Source organism: Heterocephalus glaber, unplaced genomic scaffold (assembly GCF_053883595.1).
Source record: "Heterocephalus glaber isolate CG9 unplaced genomic scaffold, H.glaber_assembly_v1.0 deba00000676, whole genome shotgun sequence".
Classification (NCBI taxonomy): domain Eukaryota; kingdom Metazoa; phylum Chordata; class Mammalia; order Rodentia; family Bathyergidae; genus Heterocephalus; species Heterocephalus glaber.
Window position 1 is genome coordinate 25,602,211 of NW_028258156.1, and position 21,571 is coordinate 25,623,781.

Here is a 21,571-nt window from a genome sequence, read left to right on the forward strand (position 1 = left end):
ATGTATTGAACAAGTCGACTTAATAGATGTTTACAGAGTGTTCCACCCCACAAAATCAGAATACACATTCTTTTCAGCTGCACACGGGTCATTCTCCAAAATAGGCCACATACTTGCTCATAGGACATGTCTAAGTAAATGTAAAAGAATTTAAATTACCTCCTGTATGTTATCAGACCATAGTGCAATAAAATTGGGGATCAGTAACATGAGAAGCTGCAAAACCCCCACAAACACATGGAAGCTGAATAACACCCTCCTGAACAACCAATGAGTCACAGAGGAAATTAAGGAAGAAATTAGACAGTTTCTACAAGTAAATGATAATGCCAGTACAACATACAGGAATCTATGGGACACAATGAAAGCAATTCTACGTGGGAAACTCATAGCAGTGAATGCCCATATTAGGAAAACAGAGAGAACTCAGTTAAATAACCTAATGCAGAACCTCAAGCTCCTAGAAAAAGAAGAGCATAATGAATCCAAAGCTCATACAAGAGAGGAAATTATAAAGATTAGGGCAGAAATCAATGCAATGGAGACTAAGAGAATGATACAAAAAATCAATGAATCAAAGAGTTGGTTTTTTGAAAGAATAAATAAAATCGATAAACCTTTAGCCAACCTTATCAAAAAAAGGAAAGAAAAGGCTCAAATCCATGCAGTTAAGAACAAAAAAGTTGAAGTCACAACAGACCCAGCAGAAATCTAGTGGATCATCAATACCTACTTTGAGAACCTGTACTCTAATAAAATGGAAAACACAGAAATGGACAAATTCCTAGATTCCTAGATTCCTAGATACATATGAATTGCCAAAGTTAAATGAAGAAGATGTAGAAATTCTAAAAACTCCAATTACAATGAGTGAAATTGAAAATGTAATAAAAAATTTACCAACAAAGAAAAGCCCAGGTCCTGATGATTTCACTGCTGAATTCTACAAGACATTTAAAGAACTATCACCATTACTCTTTAAACTCATCAAGGAAATTGAAAGGGAAGAAAGGCTTCCAAATTCATTCCTGGAAACAAGTGTTGCTTTGATTCCAAAACCAGGGAAAGACCCAACCTCAAAAGAGAACTACAGGTCAATCTCCCTAATGAACATAGATGCAAAAATCCTCAACAAGATACTGGCAAACAGAATACAGAGTGTCATCAAGGAGACCCTGACCAAGTTGGATTTATCCCAGGGATGCAAGGATGGTTGAACATTCATAAATCAATAAATGTAATACACTATATTAAGAGAACCAAGGACAAAAACCATATGATCATCTCAATAGATGCAGAAAAGGCATTTGATAAAATCCCACACCCATTCATGATAAAAACACTACAGAAAATTGGAATAGAAGGTCTTTATCTCAACCTGATTAAGGCTATCTATGAAAAACCAACAGCCAACATCATACTAAATGGTCAAAAACTGAAAACTTTCACGCTAAAATCAGGAACAATACAAGGACGCCTACCATCACCACTCCTGTTCAATATAGTTCTGGAAACATTAGCCATAGCAATTAGAAAAGAGAAAGAAAGAATAGGAATAAAGATAGGAAAGGAAGAAGTTAAACTGTCATTATTTGCTGATGATATGATACTTTACATAGAAGACCCAAAAAACTCCGCCAAAAGACTTCGAGATTTAATCGACAGATCCAGTAGAGTAACTGGATACAAGGTCAACACTCAAAAAACAATAGCCTTATTATATACAAACAACAGACTCAATGAGAGAGAAATTAAGGAAACAATTCCTTTTACAATAGCATCCAAAAAAATGAAATACCTAGGAATCAATCTAACAAAGGAAGCAAAAGACCTCTATACTGAAAACTACAGCTCTCTGAAAAAAGAGATCAAAGAGGATATAAGAAAATGGAAAGACATCCCTTATTCCTGGGTAGGAAGAACCAAAATAGTGAAAATGGCCATACTTCCAAAACTACTATATAGCTTTAATGCAATGCTGATTGAAATTCCAAAAATATACTTCACAGAACTAGAGCAAACAATCCAAAAATTCATTTGGAACCAGAAGAGACCTAAAATAGCAAAAGCAATTGTAAGCAACAGAGACGTGGCAGGAGGTACCACAATCCCCAATTTGAAACTATACTTGTAGCTACTGTGATAAAAACAGCATGGTACTGGCAAAAGAACAGACCCTGAGGATCAGTGGAGTAGATTAGAAGATGCAGAAACAACTCCAGACATACTCAGCCACCTCATCTTTGACAAAGGAGCCAACCACCCTCACTGGAGCAAAGATAGCCTATTTAATAAATGGTGTTGGAAAAACTGGATTTCAACCTGCCAAAGATTAAAACTAGACCCATAACTATCACCATGCACTAAACTAAGATCGAAATGGATTAAAGATCTAAATATTAAAACAGAAACACTAAACTTGCTGGAAGATAAGTTAGGTAGAACTCTTGAAGACATTGGCATAAGAAAAGACTTTATGAACAAAACGTCAGTAGCACAGGAACTAGCACAAAGAATCAACAACTGGGATCTCATCTTATTAAAAAGCTTCTGCACTGCAAAAGAAACCACCAACAGAGCTAAGAGACAACCTACAATGTGGGAAAAAAGTTTTTACCAGCTGTACCTCATACAAAGGACTACTATCTAGAATATATAAAGAACCAAAAAAAACCAGACCCCCCCCCAAATATAAAGACCCAGTTCAAAAATGGGCATGTGAAATGAACAGACATTTCTCAGACAAAGAAGTAAAAGCAGCAAATAAACATATGAAAAATGTTCAACATCAGGGATCATTTGAGAGATGCAGATGAAAACAACACTGAGATTCCACCTCACCCCAGAAAGAATGGCTGCTATTAAGATATCAACCAATAACAAATGCTGGTTTAGCTCAGTGGCTGGGGATTTAGCTCAGTGGCTCCACCACCTGCCTTGCAACCTCAAGGACCCGAGTTTGATCCCTGGTACCAAAAAAGAAAGAAAGAAATGCTGGTGGGGTTGTGGGGAGAAAGGAACCTTTCTCCATTGTTGGTGGGAGTACATACTGGTGCAACCACTGTGGAAATCAATATGGAGATACCTCAAACAACTAGGATTAGAAATCCCATTTAACCCAGCTATTCCTCTACTGGGTATCTTCCCAAAAGAATTAAAAGAATCATACCACAGTGATATATTTGCACCCATGTTTATAGCTGCAGTTTGTAATAGCTAAAACTTGGAAACAGCCCAAGTTCCCATCAACTGGAGACTGGATAAAGAAAATACATTTTTTTTAATAAAATGGAGTACGACTCAGACATAAAGAATGAGAAACTAGAGATATTTACAGCTAAGTGGATGCACACTGAGGCCGTAGTCTTAAGTGAAATAAATAGGACACACATGTGTAAATACCAAATAGTTTCTCTGGTGTGAAAAACAAAGTGTAAATAAGGATCAAAATGTATAATTGATATTGTGAAATAGAACGAAAACATCTAAAGGAGTAGGGGAAGTGGGAGGGGTAGGGGAAAGGAAAGAAAGGAAAAGAAAAATTATGAGAAATGGAACAAATGGAAACAAAGTCTTTGTAAATAGGGAAGGGTGGAGGGGGTGAAGGGAGGGCAGGGGAATGGGACAAAACTAAGAACCAAGATACATCATGTAGAGATACAAGATCCCAATAATGAATATAACTGTATTGTATGCCTAAAATGTACCAATAAACAATGGAAAATTAAAAAATACATAAAATAAATCCATGATTAACATGTGTATGCTGTATCTATTAATGTAACAAAGCATTTTACTTCATTGTGCAAAGGAGGAAAACACTGGCCTTAGAAAAATAGAATTCAGAATTCCTGGCAATTGGTATAGATTTGAACCAAACTTATCTCTCCACCAAGTTTATCTATGCAGAGAACAAGATGACAATAAAATGTGAGAAAAACACTATTAACATTTAATAGTAGTCATATGCAAATAATAAATGTGTTAATATTATCTTCGCTCATTGTCTTACAGAAGTGCAAATGATTTCAGCAATTTGCAGCTGTTTTCCCATGTTATTGTGAATAGTTCATTGTGATAAATTTGCATCTCTTTAAGTGTATTCCATAGTTTAGACTTATAACTTACATGGTTTTCTTATTCCTGCCAGGTATATGAGGCATTCCTACATGTTTTTTTTCTTTTTTTAAGAGAGTCTCATACCCTTGATAAATAAAATCACTCGGTCTTCACAGTGACAAGCAGACCTAAAATTCTACACTCTTATTAATATAACTAATAAAAAATGCCATAATACGTACTGGAAAAATGCTTTAAAGTCAGGGAGATGTTATGGGATAATTTTAAGTGGTGATTCAAATTTTAAATATAGATGATAGGTATGCACTATAAAATTCCTAAATATATGATGGTATATAGCTTTTTGATTTTTGGTACCAGGGATTGAACTAGGACCTTGTGTTTGCGAGACAGGTGTCAGCACCACTGAGCTAAATCCCTGGCCCAGCTTTTAAACCATTCCTTTCTCCCAGCTGCCCAATTCCTCTCCTGGAGGCAACCATTACTCTCATTTCCTTGTGTATCTTGCAGAGGCATCCTGTGTATCTCACTTAATTCTGATGTTTAATTATTCATTTCAGATGACTCCAGAATTGATGATAAAAGCATGCACCTTTTACACTGGACATTTAGTAAAGATCCATTTTTGGTAAGAATGTGATTTTTCTGATAAGAAGGTTGGGAATAAGGGAAGTATCACTTCTTGATCCTCTCAATTTATTTACTAATGTGTTCCGCTAACATCAAAATATTATTTTTTTGTGTTTTTTGCCTATAGCACATGGAGAGACACAGCAATATCTCGTGTAAGTGAAGAAGACGTCCTGGCTGAAAAAATGAAAAGAGCAATAACATATTATAATTCTAGACTTCAAAAATCTTTATTTCATCAGTGGTGCTCTTATGTAGAAAAGCAAAAAGAAAAATTTGACGGTAAATCCTTACATGATAGCAATTACTTTTGACGTGTGTGTGTGTGTGTGTGTGTGTGTGTGTATTTGTGTGTATTTTTTTGTTTGTTTTGGTACCGGGGATTGAACTCAGGACCTTGCACTTGTGAGGCAGTGCGGGCACCACTGAGCTAAATCCCCAGCCCCTCCTTTGTATGTATTTATTCAAAGAATCCACAAAGAAGCATGGTTTGTATGCTTAAGTGAACCTGTTTTTATGTTTAGAGAATTGTTATGAAATGAAGGCAGAACCAGTAATTTAAAATACTGAATGAAATATATTTGAAAAGATTTTATTGTAATAGAAATCGGCATATTTTAAAGCAAATCCTGTGTGTATTTGTGTATGTATGTATACAAATATAAATAGGGACCTACTATTAGCTTTTTTATGTAATAGAAAGCTAATATATTCTGGGTAGGTACCAAAAATTGAATATTTTTTCAGAGAGATCTACTTTTGTTACAAATGTTTCACTTAATGTGCAGGTGAGGAAGCTTAAAGAAAAATTATTTTCTCTTACTTGAGACTTAGTGTCTATGAGAGGATAGTGTGCATGTGTGAGCTTAGGAGTCAGGATAGAAAACTCCTGCTTTTTGCTTAGATGTTCTGCTCATTTATAGCTGGGGTAAAGCAGAAAATCAGCTTCTTTTGACCAGCTGTTGGAACTTCGCTCAAAGCAGATTCTTTTAAGGTTTAAATGTAAATGTAAGGAAGAATTAGAAACTGGCTAATTGGCTAACTGGCATTTCATAGGGTTGTAATAATAGGTGTGATAGCTATCTTCAAAATTCCTATCATGGATGAACTGCAAACCCTGTGGTGAAAGCGTATTAGTTTGTAGGTTAGAATAGCCACTCTACCAAATCCTTTCCCTCTCTACCAGAGGATATTAGTAAGCTTTCTGGTCATCGAGGCACAATACCCAACAACCACTACTTAAAGGAGAGGTTTAATTTGCCCACAGTTTCAGTCCGTCGTCAGTCAGCTGGCTCCAAGGCAGCGCCATCGTGGCAGAAGGGTGTGGGGAACAAAGCTGCAGTTTGCGGTGCTGGAAGCAAGGCAGAAGAACAGAGCCAGAGCAGGAGTGAGGCACCAGGCATAGACCCCGAGGCCATGCCTCTGTGAGCCGCCTCGACACACCTCGAAGTGTGCTCTACCAGCCTCTGCGGTGGATCTCAGAGCCAGTCATATCGAAACTCCACCCTGCCCGACCCCCAGAGTTGATCCTTTTATCTCTCAAGACCTCTCCTCTTCCAGTGGTTTCTTACACTTTCTTTGTGTTTCTCTTTTTAATATTCTTTCCCTCTTTCCACCCTTCTCCCAATTCTGCACCTTCTCTTGTTCTCTGATACCATGTCTTGTTCATTTCGCCTTTGTCTCCTTCACTTCTAGTCTCTCTCCTTGTTAGAGGGAGCGATGTGAAAGTGTGCATATTCTTTTCTGCTCTCCTCTTACTCTTCTTTCCTAATTCTACCCACTTGTTTCTTTTCAATATTTTCCCTTCTGTCTCTTGCCCCCCTCCTTTTTGCCTTATCTAACCTTCATACAACACAAGGGCATATATTTTTAAAGCATTTATTATATTTATGCAGCAAACATTCATATTCCTGTTTTAAATCTAAGTCAAGTAATCTCAAAGTTACATAATCTCTTAAAAATATCTAAGTCACCTTCATATATGGCATATTATAGGTGCTAGTCCTCTTCCCCTGTGGAAGGCTATGCTCTACATATTCATGATTGTGAAAAAAGTTAAAATTTTGCTTGAGATTTAATTGCCAGAAATTTCAAACAATAATCCTAAATTATGATTTTCAAAGTGGAACCATTAAAATGAACAAAAATTAATAAAATAGAACCAATATTCGAATATTTTATTGTACATTTATGATATAACCTTAAGGGTCTAAGAAATATTATAAGCAGATGTAATTTAGAGGATATATAAAACGACCTTCTAGCATGTTAAGTGCTAGGCAAATAGGAGTTTCTAAGGAAATAACAGTAATTTCCTCCAAGATGCTTTTACTTTGGAATTGTTATAACAAATAATGAAATCTAAAATCCACCATTAAAATATATAGAAGGGTATTCTGGTGGAAAGCAATTCAAGCAAAAGGCATGTAACTGAAAATGAATAGAAAAATTTATTGACTTAAATCATTAACTTTTTTCCTTTTTATTTTTTTATTAGTATGTGTTTGCAGTACATAATGATTACATTTCTTGTGGGTAGTTTGTATATGTACATAGCACATCTTTAATCTTTTTTTGTTCCCTTCCCCTTCCACCCTTTCCTGCCCCTATCAACTCTTGTTCCCCTTCCCATTTGAAAATATCTTCCTACTTCCTATTATCTATCCTTTATTTTGCTCTTTTATTTATACTTTGGGTTTCTCATATTAGAGGAACCACGTGATATGTAAACTTGTATTTGATTTATTTCACTTAATATTATGGTCTCGAAGTGCATCCGTTTTCTCACAAATAACTCACATTTATCCTTATGGCAGGGTAGTACACCATTAAACCATTAACTTTTGTGCCAACTATTTCTCATGTTGATTCAAAAACGTTGAAATTTCTAAGATTATTGTTCTAGAAAAGATTACTGAAATAATCAAGTAGCTACATCTGGTTTTGTTAGTTCCTCTGGGAGCTAAATTTAAAACAAAAGTCACTTAGCTCCCCTGACTGAACCAAAAAACTTTAAGCACAATGAAGAAACAGTAGTTCAGTAGATGAGTTAGCTGAACTGAGCGGATATGCAATGATAAGTGCTTATCATCGCTTCTCGGCCTTTTGGCTAAGATCAAGGGTAATGATAAGTGCTTATCATTCTCAGTTACATAAGAACAGCCCAATTTGAGAACTATTAATTAACAAAACTAATGAATTCTAGGCTTCTTGAAGAGCTTAGATTTTAGAGCAAAACTGCAATATTTAATGGGGCCATGACCCACAAAAGCAGATGGAGGGGGAAGACAAAAGCTGTAATATTCTACCTCTGCTGTTGAAAACTGGTACCGACATATTTTGCTCTATTTGCATAATAGTTAACAACTTTAAAAAATTTGTTGCCAAAGTTTAAATGTTAGAAGTAGTTATATAAAATCCTGATATCCAGCTTCTTTTGAAAAGAAAAGCAAAGCAAAGAAGAGCAAAATATTGGGCCTCTACTTCTGAGAGAACACAGGTTGGCCGCAGCTGAGGATCTGCGGGCAGCATCCCAGGCTGCTTCATTGTCCTGTCCCAAATGGAAGGCAATCCATTCAACTAAAGGGCATCTCATTGAATTCCTGGGCAGGCAAAGAATGCGAACACTACCTCATGATTGAGTTTCTTATAAATAAGCTTAGAAGTTCTGGTTTTACAAAGAACAGATTTGTTTTTGTAAAAAGAAGTTATCCTTATCTTGATATTTCTATTACATTTTAATTTCTAAGGGCAGAGGTGATGTTTACTGGTCAGAAACGTCTCATGAGTACTATCATTCTGATTTTAGCATATGTGTTGCCAAAGTGAGCACTCATGATTACTGTCTAATACTGTCACAAGTATATAAAAATGAAACAAAAACTATCAGATGCAACTTTGGTGTATGTTATGTGAATGATAGACTATGAATTCGGCTTTAACTATATACAGTAACCTAATAAATTTTCTTCAGATGCGGTACTGGGGGTACAGCACATACTCCATTACAGTAAGCTAAAAATGATCCTAAAAAAATGGAAGGAACAAGCAAGAAATAAATGTAAAAAGAGAGAACAAGACCTGGTATGGTACATTTCAAACTTAATTTTTTAAAAAAGAGTCTGATTCACTTAGTCATGTTGTTTCAGATAATAACACTATATGTGGAAAATAATAAAATCTGATGTATTGTATATTTTTTGTGGGGTCCTTGTTCTTTTAATAACTTAATTTAACTTTACTTCAGTTATCCTAAATATTTCCTAAGAATTTCATTTGTTTCAGTTGAACTGTGAAAATCAAGGGAAAATCTTTTAACATTAAAAAAAATGATTGATGTAGGCATAAAGAATTTTGTTTAAACAGATATTTAGAAGGGTGGATAGATGTCTAAAGCGCAAGAGAAACTATTTGATATGACTAAAGCAGAAAAATAAACAATAAAGACTAAATTTATTCCTTCTCTAGGTAAGTTTAAATTGCTATTCTTTTTCAACATTCAATTTAATAAATCATGATTTCAACATTAAATGATTTTTATTGCTAAACTTAGAGTCTTAACTGGGTTATCCACTAGGATTTAAAGCAATTGAAATACAGAGTCTAAGTAATCCTCTCAAACTTAAAACTATCATTTTCTTGTTATCAATATATTATTACTGTATGCTGTTTTAGAATATTCAGAGTAACTGCTAGATGCAGCTGAGGATTTAGCTCAGTGGCACTGCAACTTGCCTCGCAAGCACAAGTTCCTGAGTTCAATCCCCAGAACTGCAAAAAACAAAAAACAAAAACAGAGTAACTACTAGGATCAAATATGGAAATATACTGGAATTTTTTGTAATTACATTATTTAGAAGGCAATATTTTATTAATATTCTTTGAAATACAAAGTCAGAATAAAGAGGAAAGAGAAGGATGAAATTAAATCCCTTTCTTTTGTGGTTGCCCCTTGGAGGGCAGGATCCATGTACCCACCATGCACCAAATTGGTCCAGATGTTGAAACTGATGGTACCACATGCATACGAAGAGTCTAAGAAGACTTATTACTCACAGAATGTTTAAGATAGCACTAGACTCTATGGAGGATACTGAGAAGCATAAAAGCATAGTTCTTGCTTCTAGATGGGTATAATCTGTGGATACTGAGCTGATGTTTTTGTAGGCTGCCCCCTAGCCGTTCCCTTTCTTGAACCACCTTTCCAACATTGCAAGTTAAATGGTTCTATTTTTGGGTACCACTGTGTGCATCTGCTCATTCTGTGCTTTCTACCACTTTGTGTAGTAAGTTAGTGTTTAATCACTGTCCTCTGTTGCTAATCACTAATTAGATGTTGAATGGTGAAATAGCTCCCTGTATATGTCCCTTAAGCTAATTAACCCAGAGCAAGCAGTGTTCTCTGAATCCAACCCATACACTGAGCATGAAGTTTTGTACACAACTGTAGTTAGGCTATTTATTATATATACAGGAATATTATCCTTAATACATATGTGTTATATGAATGTTCAGAGAAAATCTTTGCTTCTAATTATACAATTTCTTGGCCGAGCAACATTCTGTATTCACTGAGGATGACAGCTGTGGCCTGGGAGCAGGGGCTGGGACCCCATGTGCTGTGTGTGCTGGTTCTCTAGTATGTGCTCTTCCTTAGACTCTGGTATGTGTATGTATTACACTGAAATTATGTGTGTGTGTGTGTGTGTGTGTGTGTGTGTGTGAAATACTTGTTTTTCTTTAGGGAATTGTTTTACTTTTCTCATTGCTGAGACAAAATACCCAATACCCAAAGTTAAAGGGGGAAAGGTTTATTTGGCTCACAGTTTGTAGAGGTTTTAGTCCATAGTCGCCTGGCTCCAAGGCAGGGTGGCTTGGCAGAGGGGCATCACAGAGGACAAACAGTGCGTGGCAGGCAGGCAGGCAGGTGAGAGCACATTAGCCCTCTCTCTATCCTTTATATCTTATGCAGGCTACCTGCCCCACAGCAGATGTAGCACTCACACCCTTGGCCAGAACTACGTCAAACCAGTCAGTGGACTGATTTAGTAATCACATACCCTTGATCCCAGCACCACATACTCTAGATCCAGCCACCTCTGAAAAGCACCTGCTATGACTGCATGAGGCTTTGGGGGGACATCTAGACACAGCCATAACAGACGTCTAATTTTTATAGTTTCCAGGAGTGTATCAAAGTTAAAATGGGAACTTCCTGTAATGATAAATCAGGCAAGTTTACAAATAATTTCTTTCTGACTCTCCTCCTTTTGGATTATGTCTGGGCTAATCACTTACCTTCCATGCCCTAAGTACCAGTTCTATTATTACCAGAAGGATCACTCTTTTTTTTTTTCTTCTGATATCAGGGATCAAACTCAGAACCTTGTGCTTGTAAGGCAGGCACGGTGCCACTGAGGTAAATCCCTGGGCCCACCAGAAGGATCACTTTTGGGCCTCAGTTTCCTCATGTACAAAAAGAGGAGACTAGACCAGATCTCTAAGGTGGCTGCCTGTGCTAGTATTGTATGACAGCCAATGAAAATGATCTGTAAAGCTGTGGTGGTTCAGGGAACATTAAGGCTGCATAAGGAAAATAATATTTTTTCTAATAATGATAAATAATGTTTAATTGGTGCTGTTATTGTTTAAAACATCATAATGGAAACATTGCACGTATATATTCTCATTTGACACTTAAGAGTAAATCCATGGAAGTTATAAATTATTTTTGTTGCAGATATCAAAACATGAAATTCAGTTGAGAAAATGGAAAAGTAAGTTAAAATTGAAAACAACTGAAGAAAGTGCAGAGGAAGAAGAGGCAGAAGAAATATCTCTTTCTCTTGAGCAAAGTTTGTCTGAAGTCAGCCTTGTACATGACACTTCACAATGTGACATTTCACTGTTACCTGAAAGAGCAATATTACGGGTTTGTATAAATCTATGAAATATTTTTAAATTTAAAAGTTTTTATTAGTATATGTTTGTGATATATGGTGAGCACATTCATTGGGGGTAGTTGGAACATATGTATAATACATCTTAATTTTTTTACATCCCCTTCCCCTATTACTGCTCCATCCCAACTTTGCTTTGCCCCCTTGCTATTTTTTTTTGGTACTGGGGATCGAACTCGGGTCCTTGCACCTGTGCAGCAGGCGGCGAAACCACTGAGCTAAATCCCCGGCCCCACCCCCCTGCCATTTGCCAAAGATCTGTCTCCCTATTTCCTATTCTCTGTCTTTTATCTTGCTCTTTGATTTATGTATACTTTGGTTTTTTCATATAAGAGAAACCATGAAATATTTAAACCTGTGTGTCTGATTTATTTTACTTAACATTATGGTCTTAAGGTACATCCATTTTCCTACAAATGACTCAGACTTACCTTTCTTTATAGCAATGTAGTACTCCATTGTGTAGAAATGCCATGTTTTCTTTATCCATTCATCTGTTAATGGACACATAGGTCACTTCCACAATTTAGCTATTGCAAATTGTGCTTCTATAAACATGGGTATGCAAGTATTACTGTAATATAATGTTTAACTCTTTCTTGAAGATACCTAGAAGGGAAATAGCTGGGTCAAATGAAATTTCTATTTTAAGTTTTTTGAAGACTCTCCATACTGACTTCCATAGCGGTACTAGTTATATTACCATCGGCAATGTAGAATGATTCCTATTTCCCTGCAGCCTTGCCAGCATTTGTTATTATTTGATCTATTGATGACAGCCATTTTTCATAAAATGGAAATATCATTGTTGTTTAACTTGCATTTCTCTAATTACCAGTGATGTTGAATATTTTTCATGTATGTATCGACCATTTGTACTTTTTCTGAGAAATGTCTATTTCAGTTGCCCATTGTTTGATTGGGTCTTTTATTCAGAGGGGTGGTGTTTTTTTTTTTTTTGAGTTCTTTGTATATTTTAGATATTAATCCTCTGTCCAAAGTGTAGCTAGTAAAATTTTTTCCCATTCAGTGTGTTGTCTCTTTACTCTGTTGGTTATTTCTGTGGTGCAGCTTTTTAGTTTGATTTGATATAAACTCATCTGTTGATTCTTGGTATTATTTCTGTGGAATTGGGGTTCTGTTCAGAGAGTCCTTTCCTACTCCTATGTCAATAGTTTTATCTATTTTATCTCCCAGTACAGTGTTTCTGTTTTAACATTTAGATCTTTTTTTTGATGTTTTTAATGTAATTTATTTAAAATGCTTCCAGAAAAGTTTAAGGCCATTATACAAAAACATTCATTCCACCACAACATTCAATGACTTCCTTCCCATAGACCAGCACTTAACAAACCTCTTTTCTTGATACATTGGTCAGTATGGCCAGTGACTCTTCAAAGAATGATTCATTCTTTTCCCATCATCGAAGGACTTTTCTCAGTTTTTCTCTGCTTCTGTCTGCAGCAGGTTCATTCACTTGCTAGATCATAACTTGAGAAACAAAGTAGTTTTAAATAAACTTTTAATAGAAAAATTCACCATATTTAAAATCTATAAATATGTTTTACAGGGTAAAATTGACCATAATATTTTTTGCTTTTGAAAAATAATAATGTAATATACCTTGTTTTTTTATCATTAACTCTTGTCATACAGCTTCTTTGAACACACATGATCTATATACACAATAAAATGACAACATTGTACTTGCTGCTTTCTTTTCTATAAACTTAAAAGACAGAAGATTAAAAACAATTTTCTTGGCAATAATTTAGAATTATTGCTACTAGTGCTGGTGTGGGTATAATTTTTCACAGATCATTCTAAATATTTATAAACATAGGGAGTTTTTCTGTGTATTTTCACTTTTTTTTAAAGGTCTCCAAGCCACCCTGCTCTGGAAATCCAGGCTGGACAAAGAGGTTACAAGTTTGGCTAGCTGATCCTAATTGATCAGTTAATGAAATTGGCCTCTGGAAAATGTAATTATGATTCTGATGATAGCATAGAACCAAGATGCAAATGGATGACCAAAAGCAGAGCAGGAAATCCCAAGGCTATGGCCTGTCTCAGAAGGCTCCGGCCATCCTTCCTTGCTTTTCTCTTTTAATGGTTCCCATAGAAGACCCCAAGGAAGTGCTTCTCCCAATTATTCTTCTCATGTGCTCTGTAATCAGTCACTGATCCAGTTACAGTTCCTTTTCCTATCGCTTCATTCACACTGTAAAATATGAGTGGCCTAGACAGGTGAAACCAAATGAAGACAGGGCTTCCTCGTTATCCTGGTAGGCTTTCCTGGGTCCTTTGGGTTCTATTCTGGTATTTTAGGCTGAAAATGGCTCTTTATGGTGGGTCACCAACCATGGCAGACACCTCTTGGAGCCATGTGCACTTTAGTTAAAGATTCAGAGCTGACAGCTGCTTTTGTCCTGGCTCTTTCAAGGTCATTCTCTATCTCATATCCTCACTGATTACTGCATCAAACATGCACTGAATGAAATTGCAAGGTTTAAACAATACTTCTTCCTTTGTAAAATTAAGCCTTCCAAATCCCCAGGGATGTTTTCATGTTTGCTGGCTGAGTAATACAGAACCAAATTTTCACATCAATAGCTGCTTTTTCCTAGTTCTCCCCCAAATACCATCCCAAATTCTATTTGCAGAGCCCTCTAAATTCCATGCCTTCAGCCACCACACCAAAGAGCTAGAAGAGCAACAGAGAGGCATGGGAGGAAGAACTGTTCAAGCAGTCTATGTTAAACAGTAGCTTAGATTTTTCTTTTTTTCTTTTTTTAAAAATCCAGCAGGACTATTGAAAGTACCTCTCCATCCATCCAGACACTTGTTAGACACAGCACAGGTTAACGGCTGCCAGGTTCCTGCTGACTCAGACAGCTTGATCAGCAGTTACAGTACTAGAGACAAAGGTACAGATACAAGAGACTGGGCCAACACGCTCTCTAAAGTATTAAAAAGTGCTTCTCCAAACCTTTGCATGTGTGGAATGCAAATACAGGCAAGGCACAGGGCCCCTTCCATGAGGGACACACCCTTCTGTTAGACATTGCTTTCCACATGCCTGCTGTTCCCACAGGAAGAGTCTGTTCCATGTGCTCACAGTCAAGACTGACCTTGCTTGTGTCCATGCTGCAGTCTGACTCTGTCCGATTGGTCCATCTGCTCAAGTTTTGTTTCTCCCTGTAGCTCCCTGCTCCTGGTGGTGGGATTTAGGAATGGTCCCTTGGAGTCAAGCACCCCTGCCTGCCCAGCAACACACAGAACAGTTTCTTTGGCTTGGTGAATACAATTGAGCCACTGCTGTTTATTGAAGGTATCATTGGGTTGTAATGAGCAGCTCTGACTTTGGGATCCAGTTTTGAAACTGACCCCGAAGAAGTTTTTAATTCTCTCATTGTTGCTGAAAGCCCTGCGCAGGGAGCCGCCCAGCCCCACTTCTCTGTCTTGAAGGTCTTCCAGCAGGAAGGAGATCCTTCACAGGAATTGGCTGCCGGTACAACTGGTAGCACAGCTGCTCATTGTGGGTGATGGCTCAAGTAATCAATCACAGGCACTTCTTGGAACAGGAAAACATGGAGTTTCCCACCCCGGTTGTTCTTTAGTTCACTGTGACAACACAGGACTCTCGAACTGTCAATCAAGGAGTCTTTCTGGCCTTCTTCCTAGTAAAGAAGCCACTCTTTATAATAATGACATGTGCACCCATGTTCATAGTAGCACAGTTTGTAATAGCTCAAACTTGGAAACAGCCCAAATGCCCATCAGCTGCAGACTGGATCAAGAAAACGTGGGTTTTTTTTTAAAAATAAAATGGAGTACTACTCAGCCATCAAAAACGAGAAATTAGAGACATTTATAGCTAAATGGATGCACATTGAGGTGATAGTATTAAGTGGAATAAATAGGACACACATATGCAAATACCCAATAGTTTCTCTAGTGTGAGAAACTGAAAGTGTAAATAAGGACTAAAAGGTATAATAGATCATGTGAAATAGGAAGAAAAGGGGCAAAGGGGAAGGGGCTATGGGAGGGGTAGGGGAAAGGAAAGAGGAGAAAGGAATTACTATGAGAAAATGAAAAAAATGGAAACAAAGTCTTTGCAAATAGGGATAGAGGGGTTGAAGGGAGGGCAGGGGAAGGGGGAAAAAATAAGAACCACGAGAGATTATGTAAAGGTGGAAATTTGCAATGATGAATGTCATTATATTGTATACGTAAAATGTACCATTCAAATTCATTACAAAAAACAAACTACCAGGCCAGGGATTTAGCTCAGTGGTATCGCTGCCTGCTGTACAAGCGCAAGGGCCCGAGTTCGATCCCCAGTACCTAAACAACAACAACAACAACAAATTACCTGCTCCTATCTTGACTTTTTTCCAATTTTATTTCCTACAATTTGTATACTGGTCTGTAATAGCTTTTTATATATGGAAATATTAGTCCTTTGTCTGGAATATATTTGGAGATTTTTAACCCACACTTGAGGCTTTCATTTTTGCCCGTGGGGTCTTTTGATGACAGAAAAATTAAAATTTTAGGTGATAAAGTCATTGCTCTTGCCCTAATTATGTCTCTTTTTATGTTGTATTAATTTGGTGATATTCATGTCATTCTTAGTTGTTTTTCTGAGCCATATTACACTTTTTTACAGTCCTGCTGTTTTTTTTCTGTGAACTTTCATGCCTACTGACATGAAAGTTTGCCTGTTTCTTTGTTTACTTCATCAGTAACTGTTCTAGTGTTTACAGTATGTATTTTTAAGATGTCATGAATTACTTTAAAGTAATATCATTTTACATTTAATGTAAGAACCTAAAAACAGTATGCCTCTATTCTCCCCTTCTGTGTTTTTTTGCTATTATTGTCATATACTTTGTTTCTATGTATTTATAATCTCTACTATATAATTTATTATATTTGTTTTAAACATTCAATGATCTTTTATTCAGCACATTAAAAAAATTTAACAGCTTCAGACTTATGGGAAATTTGCAAATAATCTTTTCCTGAAAAAATTTGAGAATAATTTGCCAACATGTAATGCCTTGTCATACCTGTATAATATTAGTATGAACAGGGGCTTTCTCTTTCAGTCAGGCATCAGAATCCTCAGACCCAATTCAGGTTTCTTCAGTTGTTTCAGTAATGTTCTAGCAAGATCACATTGTGATAACTCTTTGGTCTCCTTCAGTCTGGAACAGTTCCTCAGTCTTTAATTTTTATGACCTTGGCATGAAGATTAGGCAAGTTTTATTGTAGACTGTCCTCAGTTTCAGCTTGTTTTGTGTTTCTTCATTAGTAGATTATTCATGTTATCCATTTTCATTAAAGCACATAGACTTGATTCTTTTGTGTTCTCCTTGCATCCTCAGGGTCACAGGATTTGGATTTGGGCAGATGTCTTCTTCTTAGACTCTATGGCAGGTAGTCAGGCTCCAAGGCCCTACAATAAGTTACACTTCCTCAGTTTGCCTTCCTTTTTCTCCTCTGGGCTCTGACATTCCACTTTGGGTTACTCCTCCTTGGGGACAACCTCCTTACCCTTCTTGGGCTCTAAACCTCTGTGCCAAGCGTCTTTGGGTATATAGCTTCCTTTCCACACTCAATCTGCTGCCCTGCCCTGGGCCTCTTCAGCTTCTTGTATACCACTTACCCAGGCATGGATGGTGTGTTAGTCTTCTGGTGCTGTGACAAAATACCTAAGAAAATCAACTTAAAGGAGGAAAGGTTTATTTTGACTTGCGGTTTTTAGAGGTGACAGTCCATGGTTAACTGGCTTCATTGCTTTGAGGTTAGTGGCAAGACAAACATCATGGTGGAAGGGCATGGCAGAGGAAAGCTGCTCTCCTTGTGGTAGCCAGGAAGCTGAAAGAGAAGGACATTTCCAAGGACATGTCCTTATGACTCACTCCTTTCAACTAGGCCCCACCTTCTAAATTTCTACCTCCTCCCAGTAATACCAGTAAATTATAAATCCATCAATGGATTAACCTACTGATGAAATTAAAGCTCTTACGATCCAGTCACTTTCCTAAAAGCCCACCAGCTGCCAAACAAGCCTTTAGTGTGTTTCCTTTGGGGAACATTTTAGATCCAAACTGTAAGAGATGTCTTCTCCACTTTAGGACTGAACTGAATGGGAAAGAGAAAGGAAAAGTGTAGGAGAAGGGGTTAAGTCTTCTTTTAAATAAAACCACAGGAAACAAAAGTATTTTAAGATTTTTTTTTGTTTTGATGACTAAAGTTTTAGCAATTTGATTATGATGTGCATTGATGTAGTTTTCTTTGTCCTTCCCGATGTTCAGTTTTTTTGAATTTTTTTTAGTGAACTTGGGTATTTTTTACCCATTATTTCTTTTTTTTTCTCCTAGCCCTCCCTTCACCCCCTCCACCCTTCCCTATTTACAAAGACTTTATTTCCATTTTTTCCATTTCTCAGCATTTTTCCTTTCCCTTCTTTCCTTTCCCCTGCCCCTCCCACTACCCCTACCCCTTTGGACCTTTTCTTCCTATTTTACATTATTGATTATTCATTCTAATCATTGGTACATTTTAGGTGTACAATATAATGACATTCATCATTGGAAATTTGTACCTTTACATAGTCTCTCTTGGCTCTTATTTTTCACTCTTGCCCAGCCCTCCCTTCAACCCCTCCATTCCTCCCTATTTACAAAGACTTTGTTCCTATTTTTCCATTTTCTCATATTAATCCCATTCCCTTCTATCCTTTCCCCTAGCCCTCCCACCTCCTTCCCCTTTGCCCCTTTTCTTCCTATTTCACATTACCTATTATACATTTAGTCCTTATTTACACTTTCAGTTTCTCACACCAGAGAAACTATTCAGTATTTATAAATATGTGCCCTATTTATTTCACTTAAGAGTATTGCCTCAATGTGCATCCACTTAGCTATAAATGTCTCTAATTTCTCATTTTTTATGGCAGAGTAGTACTCCATTTTATTAAAAAACCCACGTTTTCTTGATCCAGTCTCCAGTTGATGGGCATTTGGGCTGTTTCCAAGTTTTAGCTATCTCAAACTGTGCTGCTATGAACATGGGCACACATATATCACTGTGGTATGATTCTTTTAATTCTTTGGGGAAGATCCCCAGCAGTGGAATAGCAGGGTCAAATGGGACTTCCAGTCCTAGTTCTTTCAGGTATCTCCATACTGATTTCCACAGTGGTTGCACCAGTCGACACTCCCACCAGCAGAGGAGCAGGGTTCCTCTTTCCCCACAGCCCCGCCAGCGTTTGTTATTGGTTGATTTCATGATAGCAGCCATTCTTTCTGGAGTGAAGTGGAATCTCGGCGTTGTTTTCATTTGCATCTCTCGAATGACCAGTGATGTTGAACATTTTTTCATGTATTTATTTGCTATTTCTACTTCTTTGGCTGAGAAATGTCTGTTCATTTCAGATGCCCATTTTCAGACTGGGTCTTTAAATTTGGGAGGTCTGGTTTTTTAAGTTCTTTATAGATTTGAGATAGTAGACCTTTGTCTGAGGAAGAGCAGGTGAAGATTTTTTCCCACATTGTGAGTTGTCTCTTCACACTGCTGGTGGTTTCTCTTGCTGTGCAGAAGCCTTTTAATAAGAAGAGATCCCACTTGTTGATTGTTTGTGCTAGTTCACGGGCAACTGAGGTTTTGTTCATAAACTCTTTTCCTACACCAATGTCTTCAAGAGTTCTACCTAACCTCTGTTCCAACTGGTTCAGAGTTTCTATTTTAATATTTAGATCTTTAATCCATTTTGATTTTAATTTAGTGCATGGTGAGAGATATAGGTCTAGTTTTAATCTTTGGTAAGTTGAAGCCCAATTTTCCCAGCACCATTTATTAAAGAGGCTATCTTTCCTCCAGTGAGGGTATTTGGCTCCTTTATCGAAGATGAGATGGCTGAGTGTTTTTGGTGTTGTTTCTGCATCTTCTAATCTGTTCCGCTGGTCCTCAGGTCTATTTCTTTGCCAGTACCGTGCTGTTTTTATCACAGTAGCTTTGTAGTAGAGTTGCAGGTTGGGGATTGTGATACCCCCAGCCATGTCTCTGTTACCTAGAATTGCTTTTGCTATTCTGGGTCTCTTCTTGTTCCAAATGAATTTTTGGATTGTTTTTTCAAGGTCCATGAAGTATCCTGCTGGGATCTCAATTGGAATTGCATTAAATCTACATAGCAGTTTTGGAAGTATGGCTATTTTCACTATATTAATCCTTCCTACCCAGGAACAGGGGATGTCTGTCCATTTTTTGATCTCATCTTCAATCTCTCTTTTCAGAGTGCCATAGTTTTCAGAGAAGAGGTCTTTGATTTCTTTCATTAGGTTGATTCCTAGGTATTTCAGTTTTTTGGATGCTATTGTGAAAGGAATTATTTGCCCTATTTCTCTCTCAGTGAGTCTGTCATTGGTGTAGAGGAAAGCTATTGATTTTTGTGTGTTGACCTTGTAACCAGCTACTTGACTGAATTTGGTTATTAAATCTAGAAGACTTTTGGAGGAGTTCTTGGGGTCTTGTATATAGAGTATCATGTCATCTGCAAATAATGACAATTTGACTTCTTCATTTCCTATCTTTATTCTTTTTATTTCTTTCTCTTGTCTTATTGCCATGGCTAATGGTTCCAGAACTATATTGAACAAGAGTGGTGATAGTGGACATCCTTGTCTTATTCCTGATTTTAGTGTGAAGGATTTCAGTTTTTGACCATTTAGTATGATATTGGCTGTTGGTTTTTCATAGATGGCTTCTATCAGTTTGAGGTAGAGACCATCTATTCCAATTTTTTGTAGGGTTTTTATCATAAATGCATGTTGGATTTTGTCAAATGCTTTTTCTGCATCTATGGAGATAATCATATGTTTTTTGTCCTTGGCTCTATTGATATAGTGTATTACATTGATTGATTTGCATATATTGAACCATCCCTGCATCCCTGGGATGAATCCCACTTGATCAGGGTGTATGATCTTCTTGATGATCTTCTGCATTCTATTTACCATTATCTTATTAAGGATTTTTGCATCTATGTTCATTAGTGAGATTGGTCTATAGTTCTCCTTTTCGGTTGGGTCTTTCTCTGCTTTGAGGATCAAGGTAATGCTTGCTTCCAGGAATGAATTTGGGATTATTGCTTCCCTTTCAATTTCGTTGAAGAGTTTCAACAGTAGTGGCAGTAGTTCCTCTCTAAATGTCTTGTAGAATTCAGCAGTGAAGCCATCAGGGCCCAGGCTTTTCTTAGTTGATAAGTTTTTAATTACATTTTCAACTTCATTGCTTGATATTGGGTTGTTCAGAATTTTTAGGTCTTCTTCGTTCAACTTTGGTAATTCATATGTATCTAGGAATCTGTCCATTTCTTCTGTGTTGTCCATCTTATTGGCATATAGGTTCTGGAAGTAGGTATTAATGATCATCTGGATTTCTACTGGGTGTGTTGTAATTTCACCCTTTTCATTCCTAATTGCATGGGTTTGGGTCTTTTCTTTCTTTTTTCTGACAAGATTGGCTAAGGCTTTATCAACTTTGTTGATTCTTTCAAAGAGCCAACTTTTGGCTTCATTGATTTTTTGTATTGTTCTCTTAGTCTCCATTGCATTGATTTCTCCTCTGATCTTTAAAATTTCCTCCCTTGTATGAGCTCTGGGGTTGTCCTGTTCTTCTTTTTCTTGAAGGTTGAGGTGCAGCATCAGGTTGTTTAATTGGGCTCATTATGTTTTCCTAATATGCATATTCACTGCTATGAATTTCCCTCGTAAGACTGCTTTCGTTGTGTCCCATAGATTCTGATATGTTGTACTCTCATTGTCATTTAATTGAAGGAACTGTCTGATTTCTTCTTTAATTTCCTCTGTGACCCATTGGTTATTCAG

At 37.0% G+C, this 21,571-nt stretch overlaps 1 protein-coding gene and 1 pseudogene across 1 annotated transcript in view; one reads left to right on the forward strand and one right to left on the reverse strand.

Annotated features, from left to right (window-relative positions):
- Fbxl13 (F-box and leucine rich repeat protein 13) overlaps positions 1–21,571 on the forward strand; it is a 254,266-nt gene that overhangs the window by 29,611 nt on the left and 203,084 nt on the right. The window contains 4 exon segments of the mRNA XM_087206541.1: positions 4,641–4,708; positions 4,838–4,992; positions 8,684–8,793; positions 11,450–11,641. Of these exon segments, the coding sequence (XP_087062667.1) occupies positions 4,641–4,708; positions 4,838–4,992; positions 8,684–8,793; positions 11,450–11,641 (525 nt within the window).
- On the reverse strand, positions 14,727–17,354 carry LOC147829304 (rho guanine nucleotide exchange factor 3 pseudogene; annotated as a pseudogene).